At 39.3% G+C, this 19,321-nt stretch overlaps 3 protein-coding genes across 4 annotated transcripts in view; 2 read left to right on the top strand and 1 right to left on the bottom strand.

The window, feature by feature from the left end:
* The window catches only part of LOC145502611 (intraflagellar transport protein 122 homolog), a 28,866-nt gene extending 16,816 nt beyond the window's left edge, over positions 1 to 12,050 (top strand). Inside the window, exons 35-48 of one of the 2 annotated variants that reach the window (XM_081481938.1) lie at positions 52 to 87; positions 551 to 617; positions 714 to 792; positions 935 to 1,011; positions 1,341 to 1,444; positions 2,343 to 2,443; positions 3,070 to 3,151; positions 3,424 to 3,507; positions 4,045 to 4,156; positions 4,570 to 4,612; positions 5,644 to 5,732; positions 6,004 to 6,086; positions 9,059 to 9,223; positions 9,757 to 12,050. In XM_081481938.1, coding sequence (XP_081338064.1) covers positions 52 to 87; positions 551 to 617; positions 714 to 792; positions 935 to 1,011; positions 1,341 to 1,444; positions 2,343 to 2,443; positions 3,070 to 3,151; positions 3,424 to 3,507; positions 4,045 to 4,156; positions 4,570 to 4,612; positions 5,644 to 5,732; positions 6,004 to 6,086; positions 9,059 to 9,223; positions 9,757 to 9,840 — 1,206 coding nt within the window. In that variant the 3' untranslated portion in view covers positions 9,841 to 12,050. The remainder of the gene's footprint in view (positions 1 to 51; positions 88 to 550; positions 618 to 713; positions 793 to 934; positions 1,012 to 1,340; positions 1,445 to 2,342; positions 2,444 to 3,069; positions 3,152 to 3,423; positions 3,508 to 4,044; positions 4,157 to 4,569; positions 4,613 to 5,643; positions 5,733 to 6,003; positions 6,087 to 9,058; positions 9,224 to 9,756) is intronic. The other variant, XM_081481939.1, reaches the window with a different exon arrangement.
* A 79-nt stretch (positions 12,051 to 12,129) lies between these two features.
* LOC145502620 (uncharacterized) lies at positions 12,130 to 15,802 on the top strand. The gene has a single exon (XM_081481952.1). The coding sequence runs from the start codon at positions 13,650 to 13,652 to the stop codon at positions 15,030 to 15,032; it is 1,383 nt and encodes a 460-aa protein (XP_081338078.1). The 5' UTR covers positions 12,130 to 13,649; the 3' UTR covers positions 15,033 to 15,802.
* Positions 15,803 to 15,892: 90 nt separating this feature from the next.
* Positions 15,893 to 19,321, bottom strand: part of LOC145502612 (uncharacterized) — a 21,234-nt gene continuing 17,805 nt past the window's right edge. The window contains exon 14 of the mRNA XM_081481940.1: positions 15,893 to 19,321. This exon is cut by the window's right edge and continues 5,909 nt beyond it. The gene's annotated coding sequence lies outside the window, so the exon portion shown is untranslated.

Below are 19,321 nucleotides of genomic sequence, written 5' to 3'. Positions count from 1 at the left end.
AAATTATCTGATTATTTCCTGTATCTATTCTGTTAATCTATCTGTTTTCAGGCATTTGAACTTGCTGAAAAACATCCAGAATTCAAGGTAGGATACTTTGATGGAGTAACTAGTGTTAACATTGAGTAGTGAGGTTAATGAAGTTAGGAATGGTCGAAAAAAATTTTCTGAAAGTGATCTTGCTTTGATCCTAATCATTATTGTGGCTCTCCATGAAATAGTTAACCTGCTTTAGAGGAGCTCAGTCACGGTATTTTGAGTCATTTTGGTCACGTACAAAGTTACCTTTCAATTGAAGGAAACCTGATAAGCCATAAAGGAACAAGGATAGTAAAGGATGGAGAAGATTGACACGGATTGCAAACGACGAACTTGAAAAATTGAGGCTAAACTTGTCAAGATACGCAAACCGTGACGTAACTCCTGAGGTTGCAGTGAAGTTTGGTGCTTCCGTTCAAATCTTTATCTTGATGGTAGTGAATCCTGACTGAGCTTGGTTCGCTGTGTTGTAGGTCTCCTCTGTGAAATGATTCTCTTTGTATTTTTACAGGATGAAGTATTTGTTCCTTATGCCAACTGGCTGGCTGAAAATGACCGATTTGATGAAGCTCAGGAAGGTAAGAAGTCCCTGCCTTGGATCCATGCATATATAATCACTTTAAATTATTTTATGAAAGGCGTAACCTTTTTCACTCTGTTCTTATAATTCCTAGCTTTCCACAAAGCAGGACGAAGGGACCAAGCAGTTAAAGTATTAGAACAACTGTGTCACAATGCTGTGGTGGAACACAGGTTAGTATATCGTGACAAGAAACTCCTTTATCTTTTACTGTTATGTTACATAATAGTCCGTGACTTATTCACACTGGTAGTGCGAGACAATGCCGTCTATTGTGTTTCATGTTGCGTGACGCGTTTTTATTACTGAACGTAGGTTTCATGATGCTGGATATTACTTTTGGAAGCTATCTGTGCAGTGTTTGGACCTGGTCAGCGGAGGAGCTACTTCAGGTACCTCAAGGAATGAAGCAATCAGAGCTAGAAAGAACACGAAACTCGTGCCAAGCGCGGGAAAACGTGTAACCCGGCGCGAAAAACGAGGGAAAACCTCGTCAGCAAAATCACGATTTTTATTTTTAATCTGATTGGCCACAGAGCAACCCGTTGCTCTGATTGGCTTAAATAATTTCCTGCTGTGACGTAAAAACTGACAGTTACTATAAAACACATAGCTTCTTTCAAACCGGGAAAACTGTGGTAAACTGCCGTAATGATCAAAGTTTCATTCAGGTTTCTAAATTTTCCAAGCTTAGTTCTGTGAAAAATTTTTTCTCCCGCAGAGAATGCCCAGGCTGAGCCTGATTATGAAATGTTGGACAAATTCCACGAGTACCAGGAGAAAGCTGAAATTTACCATTTGTATCACTCCATTCAAAGATACACTGTAAGTAACGTAGAGAATGGCATTGTAAGTGGAATGTTACCTCTTTCGCACCCAATCGATTTTGCACCCACTGAGTTCGCACCCTTGAGCTCATTATGAACTTTCTATTTTGAGTTTGCCTTCACTTTCAATGGATTAAAGAACCAGAAGTGAGCACGTTTTGTGTGATGTTATTTCATAATGCCCACAATGTTGTCTTTTTTGCCCGGTCAGAGAAAGATAAATTTGAAGCAATTGATCGCTAGTTAAGTCCATGTGAGCGCGAACTCAGTGGGTGCGAACTCGCACGTGTGCAAAACCTTCAGCTGCCTGTAAGTGCAGTCATCTAAGGGTTACTGCTTCAGACTGTAGATTCAGATACTAAATCCAAAACTTAAAGAGTTAAATAAATGTTGTTTTCTTGGGCAAGGTACTTTACTCTCAGTGCACCCCTCTCCAGCTAGGAGTAGAAAATGGTGCTCCGCACATTGTTTCATCTTTCCATTCTCTCCTCGTGGAGAATAGACCCATCATTCCGTCTCCTCCAAGTAACTCGGTCATTCCCCGCCACCTCAGGCTCCCTCCATGTCTTTGACTCCGAGATGTTCTCCCTCCTTGTTGATTGTTCTTCGCCACGTCTCTCTTGGCCGTCCTCGCGCATCGTTTGGGTACCTGGTATAAGCTCTGGTGAGGGGACGGCCAATACTCGACGAAAGTCAGCGCTTTTGAATCTGGAAGAGTAGCATGTACGGAGCGAGTAAAAAGCTCAGTTGGATTCCCTTAATAGGATATTTGTCCTGAAGAAGGGTGGGAAGAAGGAGTTGTTAGGAGAGTTCGAGTGTGTTGTGAGGAGAGTTCGAGTGTGTTGTGAGGAGAGTTCAGAGTCACAGATAACCTTACATTGTTAATTCTTTTGCAGGATGAACCATTCACATCTCACTTGCCAGAGACGCTATTCAACATCGCACGCTACCTGCTGCATATGCTGGTCAAAGAGATTCCACCTGGAGTATCCAGAGTGTATCCTTTGAATTACAAACATATACAGAGCAACTTCGCTCAGTTCCTTCTCAACCGTTATTTGGATAGTCACGCAATACGCCACTAATGGTGTGGAGCATTGCGTGATCTGTCACAACCCAGGTAACGGCTGTGGAGGTAACTAAACCTCTTAGAAAAAGGCCTTGACTTGACTTATTCTTCCTCATCCAAAGGCGGGCATGAGGCATCCACTGTTGTTTGACAGTTCTGATCATTCGGTTGTTGGCCCTCGTCCCTGCCTCGCCCTAAGACATGTCTATCAGAGAGTCGTGGCACTCCATTTTTGACAGCGACAAGAGGAAACCGCTCCCTAGCGCCTACGTACCTTTAATTCAAAATTGAAAACTGAAAGCGAGAGCACACGGGCCTGTAGCCAAAGTGGTAACGATCCTTTTAACATGGTAGCTCTGATGAAGGTGAACAGAAGCCACCGAAAATTTAGTACACACAAAAAAAGATCGATGTAAGTAAACTTCTTCAAAATGCCTATCGTATTTACACCCTCTTACAGGCCAGAACGCCAAGAAAAGGTGACAAGGCTTAAACAATTTGGGAGAGTTGTGCATGAAGCAGTTTTTGCAACGATTTTCCTTAACTATTTCTAGTTCTACGTTGTTTGCACTTGCCAAGCAAAGTAAGAATCTAGGAGCGTACAAGATGGCTCGTACCGCTTACGACAAGTTACAGGTATGCGAGGGTTGTCATTGTCACCTTGAAGACAAACTTTTACGTAGCCTGTTCCAGGCTCTCGGTCAGTGCGAACGTCCCCACTGACCGATTTGACCGAGAGCCTGGAACAGGCTTAATATGACACAACTGGACGTCCAGTCATTCCCAAAAGCACCTCATGGTTTTGAAGTAATAGGGTGGTACAGAGACACAGTAAGAATTACTGGGCCAATTCTAAAGTTGTTGAAATAATGTAGTTAGTTCTTTCTTTTTGTTTGCTTTTTCTAAAGTCGTTGAAGATTCCTCCACGTTTTCAAGAAGCCATTGACTTGGGGAGTGTTACCATTCGCTCTAAGCCTTTCCACGACAGCGAGGTAGGTTAAAAATCGATTAACAAGCCTAAAACTTTGTCATCTACTCGAAGTAAAGTTCCAAGAACACCGTTGTCGCACAAAAAGCGTCCGGAACCTGCCAAATAAGAAGCAGTCAACAACATACCCTTTTAGGCCTTCTCTTCCCCTTCAGAATCCCATTTTCAACTCACATTGACGGCAAAGATGTGAGAAGTCCGTCTTAGGCTTGCATATTAATTCGTCACCAAGTGATCTTTTGTGACACGAAACATGAAGTTAGTTTCGCGTCTTCAGTGCGTGTTTGCCTGCTGAATGCATTTTCATCGTCACTTGCTTGAGTTTCTGTCATACTTGGAGTACAGTTCTGGAAAATCATACCAGTATCGGTGGACTTTGCAGTCTGGCCACAGACCTTCTATGTTGTCTTAAGTTCGTCGAGATCGCAAGCAAAAGTATTAACCGCAGCGGATGTGAAAAAGCTCGAACACAAGAGGGAAATATAACTCGTACCAGAAGTATGGTTTTTAGTACTGACAAAACGTTATTGTCTTTCTGTAGGAACTGCTTCCTCTTTGCTACCGATGTTCCACTACGAATCCTCTCTTGAACAACAAAGGCAACCATTGTATTAACTGTAGGCAGCCATTTGTCTATTCGTTCTCATCGTTCGGTGAGTTTGACTACGGCCTAATGTTCCACAGGGTGCCCTTTCAAACCCTCCCTCTCCCGAGCAAAATTAACTTTAATCAGTGCGACGTTTTTGCAAGAAAATGTCTGTGTTTTATTTACCTACTTTAAACTGTATACTTACAGCTTTTGGTTTAGACTGCGAGTCTGTAACCCTCCAAAAACTTTGTGAATTTCTGCACTCTTTAGTCATAGCAGGACAGCTGAAATACATTTAGATATAAAATCCTTTACAATTGGTTTAGTATTTTTTTCTGTCGAGCTATGATTGGTTTATCACTCTATTCACACTGACTGGCTTTAGGACTACTTTGGGTGTTGTCAGAAAACCTCATGAATTGTTTACATTGGTGTACAGAATGCACTAAATTAATGAACTTTTTGTGTTTGTTTCAGAGGTGCTTCCATTAGTGGAGTTTGTCTTGGAGGATGGTATCAGGTAAAAGTTAGAAAATTCTTGGTTTTCACCAGTCATGTGATCAAAACTAAAAATCGTAACCATTCAATAAATAAATTCAAGAATCTAGGATATGATAGATGATTGCTATATAAACAACCTCGCCAAGAATCAGGTTTCTGCTGTTGTTCATTCGCCCGTTATTCGCAGAAGCGGGTCATCCAAATTTATAGAGCTTTGTATGGAGACGCCATGTTTGTGCCCTTCGGAGGGGCACAAACATGGCGACCGTAAAATAACAAAAACATCCGTCCTTGAGTTTTGCTATTGAAACGAACATTTTTACTCTAGTGCTCCGACACATTGAAATAAATGCTTCTTCTAGTGCAAGCACCGTTTATTTAACAAAAACTAAAGCGATAACTCGTCTTTTGACCTACGCGACAGTCTTTTCTGGCCGCCATTTTCATGTCACGCAACGCAAAAGCTTGGAGTGCTCTGTTACAAAAAGAAGAACTCTGTCGAGCTAAAACATTGCCAAACGTCACCTTCCTACAGGGCCTTTTATCTGATGAAACTAAAACCTCAGAAGGAAGGATAATTTCTAATTTTGGAATATGACTACGTCACATGAAAACCAAGAATAGACAGGAAAATATCCAAAGTATTCATATGAAGATTAGTTATTATTATCATCTTTATTACCTTTGTGGTATCGTTATCTATCTCTATAGCCTCTGTTATTATGTCACTGTCGTCACATAGTGCAGGTAGTTTTTGCGTACTGAGTAATTTTTAAGGTTCACCGGGAACTTTATCGCTTTGTGACTTTTGACGCCCTGTGTTCTCCATTAATCAAATCAGGTCATTTGGAGAGCATCATTTTATGACATGATCGACTGACTGATTGCATATCAGCTTATTTAGTAATCCCCTCGTCCTTGAAAAAAATAAAATGACTTGAAGAAGCTAGCAATACAAGCACACTCCTCGGCCGAACTATCCGCGTGTGACACCAAGCGTGACATAAAGCATGACACAGAAAATTGAATTTTGTTCTCTTGCTATTCTAGTGACGAGGAAGCTTTGAAATTGATTGAGATAGAACCATCAAGAGGCCCAGAAAAGAAGCGTTCTAACTGGCAGGAGAGAGACATGGGCAGTATCCTTTGTAGAAATAAATCCGTTCTTAATTTGTTTCTCAATGAGCACACGTTTTGCAGCAAGAGGTAAAAAGTGAAATCATTTGCCGGGCAGACCACCATCGTAATTGATGTCAAGAAATATGTTTCCCCGGGTGTTTTGAACGTCAGAGTCACACCTTATCAAATAAGTTTTGTTTCCAGATGTAAGGTAAATATTTTGGCACTGTGCACAAACTATAGGTTATCTTGAGTGCGAATTACACGAGGTATTCCTTGACCACTGATTAGACTTCCAGTCCCTGCAGTTGACAGATGAACCCCCCGAAGAAGAGGAAGAGGATCCTTTCACTGCTAAGCTGATGAGTTTTGAGGTGAACCTTGAAAATTTTTTCATTCCTTAACATAAAATGCGCAACTTCGTTAAATTAAAATGCGTTTCGAATTCTTGATGTTACACCAGCTGAGCAAAGCTTCACCGAACTTTTCGTTGTGACAACATTTTTCTTTAAAAAAACCCTCAAAACAACATGGCCGGAATTTTAAGAAAAGCTGCTCTGCCGTTCGTTGGTTGTTACCCCAGAGTTATCTCACAAATCCCTTCGGCGCGCACAAAGAATTTGATGTCGGAGTAGAAGTCTGGGCGCTAGCTGGATGTAACTTTTTAAAACTCTTGACATTGTTTATGTCGGGAACTTTTGCTGAAGGCAGAAGATTTAAGAGATCATTATCAGCAAGACTCAGTTAGTCAGGAGTTTGAATGAGGTTGAACTTTTACCGAGAATACGAACATACTGGCTGTGTTTACACACACTATTTGTAGGGACAATTGTGTAAGGTAGAACCAAAATTAACATATCTTTTGCCCCATTATGTTGCAGTGAAAGTTGATGATCTTCGTTATTCTTTTTGCCCTTTTACTCGACAATGTATTGATGATGTAAGGAGAAATCAGATGTCGATTTAACAATCGATGGCACAGTGAACGCAAAATTTTATTGAATTAATTTAATTTGCGATCTAAAATGAGGGCAAACGTTCAAGAAAAAGCAGGCAAGATAATTACTAACAAAAATCCCGTTTCTGTTAATTTCTTTCCATTCGCGTTAAATAACTAACAGTTAGAATAACTCTACTCTTACGTAATTTTATCACTTCTCTCCTCTGGTAAAAACGCTCGCGAATTTTATTTGTGTACGAAATTATACAAGCATGTGATGGCGCGTGGTTTAATCAGCTGAGGTGGTGTGATCGACGGTTTAAAGGTCAAGGTTTTTAATACTGGTTTCTCAGCAATAGAGTCGCGCCGAAAATATTCACAGTATTACTTACATGATATTCTGCTTGAACACGAAAACTGTCGACAATTCCGTCAGAAAAATGCAACCTAAAATTGAGTTAAATTGAAATTAAGTGCCTTAATCTGAGTTAGAACTAGACTGCAAAGCAGTCTCGTTTTTGTTTCGTTTTACTATTTTTTAGCGACAACTTATGAGGCGGCGCCAAGCGCCGAGTGTTATGCATAAAACACGAAGCGTCGATCGTCACGCGCGAACACGCGTGCGCCTCGCAAGAGGAAAAATTTCACTGTCTCCTCTCCAATCCCACTCGAAGTTTTCACGCGCGTTTCAAGAACGGGCTTGCACACACAACAGCAAACTCGCGCTAAAATTTAGACTATTTTGAAGTTATAGCTTGCACAGAGCCAACGTGACGATAGAGAGGGGTTTTTGAGTCTATAGAAATTCAAGAATGCCGCAAATTGAAAGCTCTTTCTAGCGTTTGGTTTGTGTGTAAGCCGAATATAACATTTTAGGTTTAATTTAACTGCGACGCTTTCGTCTGTTGTCCTACTCTCTTAGTTCTTTTATAAACGTAAATGGCAAAGTTAAGCTTACTGTTAATTCTGTTTGCTTTTAATTACGAATAATTTTAAAAAAATCCATTAGAGAAATGAAAAATGTTTACAGCAAACGTGAAACTGGTCACTTTACAAAGAAACCGCAAACAACGGTCACCGCACCGCCGGGACACGGCGCTCTTTTCAGTGAAAAAATAAAACGTTCATTAATTGCCAGGGCGTTGGCTGTCGGCTCGGTTTTGCTTTTTGTTCAGCAGCGAATTGCTTCAAAATGTACCGCTTAAAAAGTCTTTAAAGACACCGTCTTGTTTCTTTGGAGTTCGAAAGGAACAGCGATTTCCATATCATTTTTATATGTTGAAAGGTTTTGTTTTATCCGCAACAACAAAGGATTGCTCGGAAAATGTCAAAATAACACGCTTCGTTATTCCTTCCCCAGCTGTTTAATCTGAGTAACTCATCTTTTATCCTTTGTTCTCACAGAAAAACATCCTTTGCGCTCCTTGTGTCAAACGCCAATCTTGTATATTTGCTCTTTATATTTCATCCCAATGGTATAAATTCCTAAATGATTTTCGAGATCGCATTTCGATTTCTTTTATTTCAATTTTTAGCATTTTGTTAATTATCATTTTTATTTTATTTTATTTTATTTTATAGATAACGAGTATGCATTAATTTTTTTTATCCGGTTCAATTGAATTTTGCGATTAACGTCGGAAGGGGGAAAGGCCGAACTTAAAGGGCCATCAATAACGTTGTGTTTTATTAAATTCTAAGTTCTTTTGCCTCAATATGTGTATGAATCAATTATTGTAAGGTTCATGATCAGCGTGCTCATTTAAGTGTCGGAAATCGTTTTTTTCTTTTGTCGTGTGAATAGCCACAGAGAAAAGTACTCTGGCTGTATATTTCCTCAATCCCATTGTATCACAACCATTAATTAAGTGTTCTCTCAATTTGTGGCGTGAAATTTTATGAGTAATAGACACGATGGAAAGCAGGTTTGTAAACCAGTGCGATGCTGCCAAAAGCTGTTTTTCGAAATTTTTAAAGAAATTCGATCTGAGACCCACACATTTTCAAATTGAGCAATATTGTAATCCACTCACTCCATTATTGTTATTCTTGCTGGCATCCTAATGTGTTCCTATTATATGTCCAGTTCTGTTTTTCTAAATCAAGCCATTGTTGTCGGGTTTCGTGTAGACTACCAGCAGTCAGTTTTTTTCCTGAAATCCTCCGCGCAATTAGAAGGGACTTAATCGAGACAGGAAAATTAAAATGAATTAAAGTAAATTATAATAAATTAAATTTAAATTACATTTTCTTTCTTTCCACGCCCGCGCTTCTCACCGCTGGATCGTTCCTCTTTTGCTTCACCTTTGTGAAAGTTTCGGGTGCGAGAAAAACAAGGGGAGAAAGGAAAGAGAGAAAAACGACTATTCCCCTCCCCCTATTATTTTTTGTTTGCTCTGTCTACAGCAAGGTGGATCTGAGTTCGTCCCAGTCCGCGTGGGTAGGTCAACATTGCAGGCCATGAACAGCCGTGAGGTAATGGTAAAGAAATGGCCTCCTCCGCTGAAATACCAGTACTATCGATCCTTGCTTCCTGATGTGTCCATCACGCTTTGTTCGTCATGTAACCGGGTAAGTGAAAGTGGTGTATCATTGTCTTTATCGTACAGGGGCAGCAGCTTCTGCTAGAGGCAAAATTACTGAACTCCGTGAGCCGAGTGCGTAATTACCACTACGAGTCCCGAACGGGACCCGAACGTTTCCGAAGCGAAGGAATTCCGAAGAGGACCCAAACGCTACTTACCACGTAGCCTGCGAACAGGCTCTCGTGGGTTGCGGCAGGAGCAAAGAGAGAGAGATGAGTCGGGGTTTTGAAGGAAATGTTTAAGGGGGAAGAGGTGACAAATATTTCAGTCACCCAACCTTGGCCTGAGATCGCTTCCTCTCTTTATCATCCCGGCTCGTCATTTATGTTATCAAGAAGAAGTTTTATAGTTCCACTTTTTTTTTCCAGAATTTCTGCAAATTTCTGCTTAGGCACTGAAAGCCTAGTCTTACTGTCCTCGTTACGATTCCCTCACATTAAGTTGATTTTTTCTCGAGACCTCTTCGTATGGACAAATGTCTTCAGTCCGTGATGTGTTCTCTGTATCCCTCTGTTTCAGTTATTCCACACAGATGACTATGAACTTCTGGTGTTACAGAAAAACTGTTGTCCCTTCTGCCGTAAACCCGCTGACCATCTTTAACACGTGACGTCATGATCAATCATTTCCTTTTTTAGCCCCAATCTCCCCTAGACTTTACTGTTCCTGCAGTCTGGTCTTCAAAGTTGCTAAGCAATATCCCATGTCCTCGTTACCGCATGCTGTTAGGACAACTTTGGAGTACTCGTTAGTTCAGCCTCGTCCAGGCGTTTAGTTAGTTGGGGCGCAGCGCGGTGTGAAGGCCCGATTTTCAGCCGCCGTTCGGGAAACGAGCCGGCGCTCCTCCCGGAATGGCGTACCAAAAAAATAGGGAGAAGAACTGCACCAAGCCGCTCTCTCCCTTTTTCGCTTCGCCGGTTTTTCGCTTTGCGCCCCGTTTGACTGAACGCCTAGATAAGGCTATCGTTAGTGTTCTGGTTAGATTGGATTGAACGATAAGTTTGGAAAAGAAGTCGCATATTTATTAGAAGTAAAGGAAATTCTAATTCGAAATTTTAGTGTCGCGAAATATCGCCCGTCCAAAAACACGACATTCAATCAATGTAAACAATTTTATATAAGGAACCTCATAGGTTAAAGTGGGATTTTTTTCAAAGATAAGCCACTTAACCCTGTAAAAAGCTTTTCTGTCTGTGTATATATTGCAGTTCATCTCTTCCTCCTGTAAATACTTCGAAGAAAACAGTGACAGAAAAAATGTAATTTATATAGCAGAGAGAGCTCAATAAAAGCTGTCGTAAACGACATCAAAGGCGTCTAATTTGACAAACTTCCTACGAGACGGTAATGGTTATGTACGGGAAGTGAGGGAAGATGGAGTCGGTCAAGGAAAAGGGAGGTGAAGTGGTTGCGCTCCATTGTACAGTGATCGTGAAGTGCCGTGCTAGCTCTCATACCCAGATCCTTATTTATGTTATACCGGTTCTATCCTTCAAGTAAATTTCCTACGGCCCTCATCGCCCCTGTTCCCGTGGGGTGAACAGTTAGGGGTTGTTCTTTAACCTAAGCATTCGTTAAAATGTCATTGACTTTAACGAAGACCTTTATAAAGCAATTAAGGCTAACAATCGATACGCCAGCTTTGGGAAGTGTCCATGGCGGAGAACCTGAGGGTGCCCCGGTGGGGCATTGGAGATCAGAACACAATCACGCGTGCTCGCGTGCGGGTGATACAAGGCTTTTGTTTCTATTTTCACGACTTGCTCAACACGCCATTACACTGTGACCTGTTCCCTTACACAACACTGAAAACCACCAGTAAAGTTCTTGACCGACAAGGACCTGCTAATTTAAATACCTGCTGTAATTAACTGGTAGACAATGCGACCACCTCCTAAAGACCTAGTCAACTGAAACTTTTCGAATAGTTCTATCTTCGTTTCGCTCATCTTCTTGTTCTTTTCATACGTTATGCATCCAAATAACGGCGAAACTTTGTTCGTGGAAACTTACTAATATTTCAGGAGCGAAGAGGATGGAAAAGCTCCGACCTACGCAGATAAAATAATCTTCATCACAACAAAATTTTACTTTATTTTCTATTTTTTTTTTTCACAGAGAGTACGAAAAGGCCTATCCACTTCGAATCTCCCCGTAATATCTGAACAAGAGAAGAAGGTCATCTTCAGCCGCACCCCACCCCGTGACAGTCACCCGCAGTCACTGCACGCGGACTGTACTGTAAACACGGACTGTGGTCTGTCAAAAGACTCAGTTTCCCCCCACCCATGATAGTCACTCGCAGTTAATGCACACGGACTGTAAACACGGACTGTGGTCTGTCACAAGACCCAGTTTCCCCGCACGGTCTGCCCTTAAGGCGGTCCTCTACCTAACATAAAAATTTTTCTCCAAAAAACCATTTTTTCGGAACATTAGGGTTCAACATCCCTAACCATTTGCAAATCGTATTTTGAAACGATTTTGCTGAACATTGTTTCCTCTACCATCTTATACGCTCCTTATACTTGGTTAACATTTCTATGTCTGGTGTGTATTCGGGTATTCAATAGGACATTTATGTAAAACCTTTCGATATACCCCCTCTCCCTGCCACTAACCCCCGCCCCGTTTCATAGGGCTAATTTGGGCTCTTGGAGACCAAAGTAAAACTAGCCTTTTTTCTCAAAATGACCAAATAGACGGATCACCAATATCTCGTATACGATATCTCCACTGGGTTTCAACCGAATGTTTTCAAATTTTCAAAATTGGTAAAGGACACAATTTTCTAGGTCGTAAACCTCCAAAATTTGCGATAAATGAATTTTTTGTCCCTGTTTTTCAGTTACAGATAATATTAGTTAAGGTACAAGACCCCTTTAACCATATCTGCTAAAAGTTCTCTTTGTATGCATTTATATTTCTGCTAAAATGATTGTGATAAAATTCATATTTCGATGTCATACCAAGTCATTTATACATAATTAGTTTCCCAAAACAAATTAAACGACCCCACATCTGAGGATTTCTCAGTACAAGAACGTGCGTTAGCTTCAGAAATGAAACGCCGAAAAACGCTCACAAATACTACAGATAGGTCATTTATGGTGTATTTTGTTAGGGTATTGACTACATTTTAGGAAATGGCAAACAAATGTTCACAAAAGAAATGGCAGAGGTTACGGTTATCATGAGCGCCAAAATATTGGCTATTGCTAACACTCTTCTTATTTGCATGACTGCCCCAGTTGCGTTACGTAATATATTAAATTTAAGACAAGAGAGATCATCGAAGTTATGTACACAACTTAAGCAGTTGGGAAAATAACTGAAGCCTGAGGAAAAACTTCAGGCTTAAACGGGACATTTTCTGAGCTAGTTTATTTTAACAACTGCTCAAGTTGTGTACATGAGATATCATGATCTCTCGTGCCTTTAAATCTTTGATTCGTTTTCCGCAGTTGCGTTAATATATTCAATTTATAGACATAGGAGATCATCAAAATTATGGAGACAACTTTCCAGTTGTGAAAATAACTGAAGCCTGAAAAATATTCAAGCTTGAGTGAACGATCTATAATATCAAATTTATTATGCAAATCGCCGGATGCAGATCGCTTCACTCGACAAACTGTCATAGGCTGGTTTCCCATATTCCTCAAAAACTTCGTTTTTTGACTTATATTTCCGTAATATAGCAAACATAAGTTTTCCGGGAAGTTTTTTATCATAGATGTCAGAAACCAAAGAAAACCATTTTAGGCAGGAAAATTGTAATCCGTTTCAATTGAATGCATTTGACTTGTGTGTCGCGACATGTATATTCAATATATGGGTGGAGTGATCAACGTTTGCTCCTGCTAGCATTGTTTCTAATGACCAAAACATACACACAATATTATCACCCAGCAGGAAACTTGATTCCCTTGCTTGTTGACTGATTTTCAAGGGTCTACCTTCGCGATCTCTGATCCTGAGCGACATAAACTTGAAATGTCTGTGTTTATAAATACTTATTTACATTGCGGCAGGTTAACACCGTGGGTCACGCCGCATTAGTAAACATAACATATCAGCTTATTGGGGTTGTATAAGCACAGAATAACCTCTGGAGATTGTCCGCCAGCTCGTAGAGACCTGCTTGTGCAAATTCATGATTCTGATCGTGTGATCGGATCATCCATGGGCTTTCCCTTGCAGTAATAACACTTTGGTCACGTGATCACATACGACACGTGTACCAGCCACTAGCCATTGTAATAAATTTTGCAGCTCAAGGCAAGCGCAGCTGTGAAGTTCAGTCAATGTCATTCGTTTGAAAGATAATCTCAGTTTTCACCTGAATTCGCCGGTAAACGGGAATTTCGTTCTGTTGCCATCGCGAGGAAGAATTTTGGGTTTCATTTGTGATGGAAAGAATCCAAAACGGTGGGCCGAAAGCAAATGGCTTTGCAACGAAGAAGACGCTAAAGGGAATGGATCAACTGGCGTGGCACAAAATTTCATACAAAGCATTGTACGCTCTTCTCTTCGTTACCCCAGCTTTGGTTCAGTATGGTTTGGGCTTGCCGTTTTGGTGTTATCCGCTAGTCTTCGCTGTGCTATTTCTGCCTCTATTCGGAACTTTTATGATGCTTTTCAACCGAATGTGCGTCGCTGAAAACGCCACAAAATCAGTGAATGTCAAACGGTTCATCGAATTCAGTGACCCATGTCTAGCATCAAAATACGCCAACCGGAAGATACCTATGATAGTTCTATACGAAGCCTATGCAGACGGCAAGCTAGATTTCAAGTGCGATGTCTTAGAAGCGCTGGAAAACCGCCACCAATTTGCGACTTTTGAACTGACATTTTATCACGTCAAGTTTTTGCTTTGCAACTTTTTACCCGAAATGATTTTCCACTCGAAAAATCAAGACGCTGAACAGGTTTGCGATCACTACGACCGAGGCAATGACTTTTATCGTGGATTTCTAGGACCTGTGATGATTTACACTTCAGGAGTATGCAGAGACGAATCCGATACCCTCGAGGAAATGCAATTGAACAAACTCAAAATGGTGGGCGAGAAATGTCAGTTGAAAGAAGGTGAGCGGCATTTAGATATCGGCTGTGGGTGGGGTACCCTAGTCAATTATGCAGCAGAAAATCACGGAACCTACTCAGTCGGCGTTTCCTTAGCCAAGCGTCAAATAGAGTGGGGTGAGGCTGTGGCTTCAGAGAAGAACCTTGGGAGCCGTAGTAAGTTTTGGTGCATGGATTATCGCGATATACCAAGCAGAAAATTTGATAAAATCACCTGTCTGGAAATGGCGGAGCATGTTGGGGTGAGGAAGTTCCAGCCCTTCCTGGCCCAGGTACGTGACATGCTGGAAGATGATGGGATCTTCTTTCTTCAAATTGCTGGGCTGCGTCGAGCCTGGCAATGGGAAGATTTTATTTGGGGGCTGTTTATGGCAAAGTATATCTTCCCAGGTGCCGACGCCAGCTGTCCACTGGGATGGGTTGTCACAGAGCTTGAAAGGGCTGGGTTTGAGATCCACTCAGCAGAAACCATTGGTGTCCACTACTCCCTGACGATCAACCACTGGTATGATAACTGGATGAAGCCAGAAAACCAGGCAGCCATGACAGAGAAGTACGGAAGAATTGTTCGAATCTGGAACATTTTCCTGGCCTGGTCGACGATAATTGCACGCCAAGGCAATTCCACTTGCACTCAGTTGGTATGCCATAAAAATCTTAATGTATATGACCGCTTGAAATTATTTAAGGTAAAGTCAAAGTGAAAGCTGGTTAGTCTTGGTAATGTATTCAAATTCTAGGTATTCTGCTAAGGGCATCGTACATAAATCTTGAAGAACTAAATGTTTAGGGTATTATTCATGCTTATCACCTGGTCATCATGTGATTTTTGCAGTCTAAAGGAAGATTTTTCTGAGTCATAAAAGAAATTGTCTTTCTTACAAATTATTGCTTTAGCAGACCCAAAAATCAGAAAATAGATTGACATTTTCCTTTTTAAAATACATCATATTTTTATGGTCATTGTTCAATCCAAGAATGGCTTATAATTATGGAAAAATATAATTTTAACTAGGTTTTCATTCAGAGACTCAACATCAAGTTCGTTTTCTATTTTTTTAATGCCAAAACATTTCCACATTACAATTATTCAACTTCGGTTGTGTATCCTGTATTTGTTTCTGTAGAAGGCATTAAGATATTTTTACAAGACCACTGGTCATCATACAGAATTATTTATATCTTTCTGCTACAAAGTCTTCTGACTTCTGTTGATCAATATCAGAAGTGAACCTTTCCTGTGTATAAATTTAACAAGCTTGGTTCCTGTATGATTGACCATTGACAGTGATCTTCAGAACCGAAAATTGTTATGTAACTTGCTTAATTTACATTATGTTTATACTCAAAACAGAATAATTTTCCTTCATTTTAGCATCTTAAAGTCAGAAGGACAGTAAAACTGTTAGCTTGAGTACTGTCTCCATAGGTTATAGGATTTCTCTATAAAAATTTGAGTAGTTGTGTGATAATTCATACGCAACTTAGAAATGGAATGCATAATTTATTTGCTCTTGTATACAGTAAGTGAAAATTATTTGGAAAAGCAAGGGGGTGTTTTCTCAAAAGGAGTTGAACCTTTTGTCTTATCCAATCCTAAAATGAATTTTGGGTAAAATTGTGCTAGGTTGAATGAACTGTGGTTGTTTGAACAGCTGTTATGTACGGCAACATAACTATGATTGAATAGCATCTGCTTTGTTCATTAGCCACTTGCAATATTTTTGAATAATTAATTGTTTCAATGATCATGAGATAGTTTTTGCCTTAGATTTTAAGAATTATCTCATGACATGTTTACTAACAAGTCATTTTTTGCCAGGGAAGCTTGACTTGACTTATTCAAGTAACTTTTGTGGTTAAAAATACTATGATTCTAGTTTTCTTTCTGTGGATAAGATTTAATTTTAGAAGCCACTCCTTAATATTATTTAAATACAATATTATTTTGCAGGATTGGCTAAATTTCAATTGAAATTTTGAAAAAAGGTGATTTTAAAGATACATTCCTCTGTGGAGTGATTCAAGTTTTTAACTGAAATGATAGTGGTGGCTGGGTTGACAAGTAATTTTTGATGTTTTCTCTTCTTAGCCAAAAGTTAATTAGTTTGGTTTTCTTAAATTCTAAGTGTGTATGCAGAATGAAATGTTAGTTTTGTAAGCTTACAGGTAACAGTGGACATAAGGAAGGATCAATGTTCTGGAAATATTTTTTCTGCAGTACTCTGGGAAAAAGTTGGAGGTAGTGTCAGAAATCCATGCAAAAATAATGTTGGATCTAAGAAAGTTTCCTTAGATTTATTTCTGTAGAAACTGTCCTGTTAAGATGTGGTATTTTATATCATATGCTATGCTTTAAACACCAGGGATTCTTGTCTCAGTAAATTCCATTTGGCCATTGATGTTTGCTAAGTTATTATTATTTGAAAACAGGCTGTCTGAAAGTGTATGCCAAAAGTTGTAAGCTGCTGCTGATGTAATAAAGAGGTGCCTAAAGAAAATTTACTTAATGATACTCAAAATTAACAAGTATTTTTCCTTTCTTTTCAACTAAAAGAAATAGATAACATTTTTGCTGTTTCTATCAAGTTAGAGAAACACTTGTGAAGTTTGGGGAACTCAAGTCAAGACACTTGACTGGCCTGCGGCTTGTGTTTCCAGATCAATTCTTGTTCTCCTAAACCTTCACTTGTGTTTATATGATGAGATAGAAACTCAAAATATTCTTCTTTTTCTTAATAACTAGTTTCAAGCTGTAGTACTTATTGTGTGCAGTCAGTAGTTTAAATTAGTTAATTAGGTGATAAGCTGGCTTGCAACAAAAAAAAAGTGTTTTTTTGACATCGGGAATTTATGTTAATTTTAGTGGCTGTGTGTTTCTTAAATGATTAATATTATGATACCATTCAGCATCCAACTCTGAGTTGAATATGTTACTGGATACATTGAAAGCATATTTGCCTTGACTCAATCTGTTGCTGGATTAAAAATTAACTATAACTTGGCTACTAATCGTAATAAAACAATTTTTTGTTTGGTGTAGTACTAGTTAAAATCTGTTGATTGATCATAAGCTGTTTTCAATGCGTACTTGAACTATGAGGTTAAAACTGTGGTTTTTGTTGTCCTAAAAAATATTGTTAATATTTTTGGTGTGGTTTTTAGGATGGTGACAAGTTTCTATCCTTTGCTCTGTTTACTGTGTGAATACCGTATGAAACTGTGAGACTATAAGCTAATCACATTGCAGAAGAAGCACTGAACAGTGTAGCTATAGCAAGGCTGGTATGCCATTTATTCTATGCATTGCAACCAATCAGATGTCATATAGGCAACAGGTTATATTAAGTTTTATTTTCCAGTACTTTGTGCTACAGCTGTCAAGGGTGCCAGTTATTTTATCACTAACAACCTGCTTGGAATAAACAGCAGTGCACTACTTGAGAATCATCAAGGTTTACAACACCTTTTTCTCTGTTTATGCATTTGCGTAAACTAAAAGCTCTCTATATATTGAAAAATCAAGACATGCTTCGTAACGTTTTTTACATTTTAGTACTATTAATAGGTCTTCAGTCACCCTACTACAGTAGTATGGGTAAGGGGGCACTGGTTGTCTCACCCATATCCTAGTACATATTTGTTTTGTGTTTATTCTGCAATGTGATTTGAAAGGTTCTTATTAAACCAGTGGGAGTAAGAATCACTCCTCACCTATGAACCCAAGATATCTCTTAGTTAATTGATCTCGAGATACAAAAATGCAAACAGCTGGACTGGAGGATGCAATTTTTGCCGGCAAGAATTGTTTCCTGTTTTTTGCACATATATCACGAGTTCAACACAAGCTAAAATAAGAATGTTGGGTCTATTAGGGGCAGTTTTATAGTAATTGATTCATCTAGCTGTATACTATATAGATAATCTCTCATGGATTATTACAAGTGTTATTCAGTTATCTCTATTCATATTTTACCTGCTATGATAGTGTAAGGTTTTTATGTGCTAGCTTTTCCAAATGTTTACGTTTAATGTCTGTATTTTTGAAGACAAATTGCATGTTATTTGGGTGAGATTTAAATTAGCTACAAACAGCAATAGTAATTTACTTTCTCAGTTGACACTCCCATGAAAGATGTCCCATTTCTAGCCCAGAAAAATAAAATTCAAGCCATTAGATAAGAGACTAGTGTTGTACCGCAAGGTACGAAAGGAAGTTACATAGCAGGCCACAGCAGTATGCCTTTTGACCAGGGAAAAGTTAACTCCTAGCACAACTTTCTAAATCTCTTGACTAGATTGTTAGCATTAAATGAAACATTGTGTTAGATTAAGTTTGGTTGTTTTTGGCATGAATCTATGACATCCTCAGGGACTAGACACTGAGCATCAAAGATAATTTGGTTGTTTGTTTATAGTTTTGTTTGTTTGTTTACACAATAATCATGGGGGATAATATGGGAATGCTTAACCTTCAATGCAGTGTGATTAATCTCTAAAATCTCTGTACTATTTGGTAACAACTTTCAATTAGTAGTGAGGTCACAAATATGATGGACCTAGATCTGAATCAGGATTCTCCCAAAGTGAATTCTAAAAAAAATTGGGGAATTGTAAGGAGAATTGGCGCTTATGTGGGGTTGCAGTGGATATTTATTTTATTGATGCTCGAAATTTTAAAAAATAACTGCTGTGCAATATTTTGCATTTATTTACTGTTGCACTTATTTAGATACATCATGAACTGAACAGTTATTTAATCATGATTGTAACATTTTATTTCCTTTATGGGTATTTTAATTGAAATAAATTTCTGGCGTGAAAAGATGTGTAGTCTGTGTAATATTTAAGTCCAACTGTAAGTTCTGTTGTGTGCCACAAGAGTAGAATGCAAAACAGTCGTTTGCTTTTTGGCAAAGTGCTGAGAGCTGGAAAGGTCCCTTCCTGGCCCAGCTCTCAAGCCAGTAGTGTGTGGTCTCTCCCCAGTTTCCCT

This window comes from Orbicella franksi, chromosome 11, assembly GCF_964199315.1.
Source record: "Orbicella franksi chromosome 11, jaOrbFran1.1, whole genome shotgun sequence".
NCBI lineage: Eukaryota > Metazoa > Cnidaria > Anthozoa > Scleractinia > Merulinidae > Orbicella > Orbicella franksi.
The sequence above is the reverse complement of the archived record's forward strand: the minus strand, read 5'-3'. Positions and strand labels throughout refer to the sequence as shown.

What these genes read in the sequence shown, in the direction of transcription:
- LOC145502620 (XM_081481952.1), top strand. Translation starts at nt 13,650, where the DNA reads ATGGAAAGAATCCAAAACGGTGGGCCGAAAGCAAATGGCTTTGCAACG.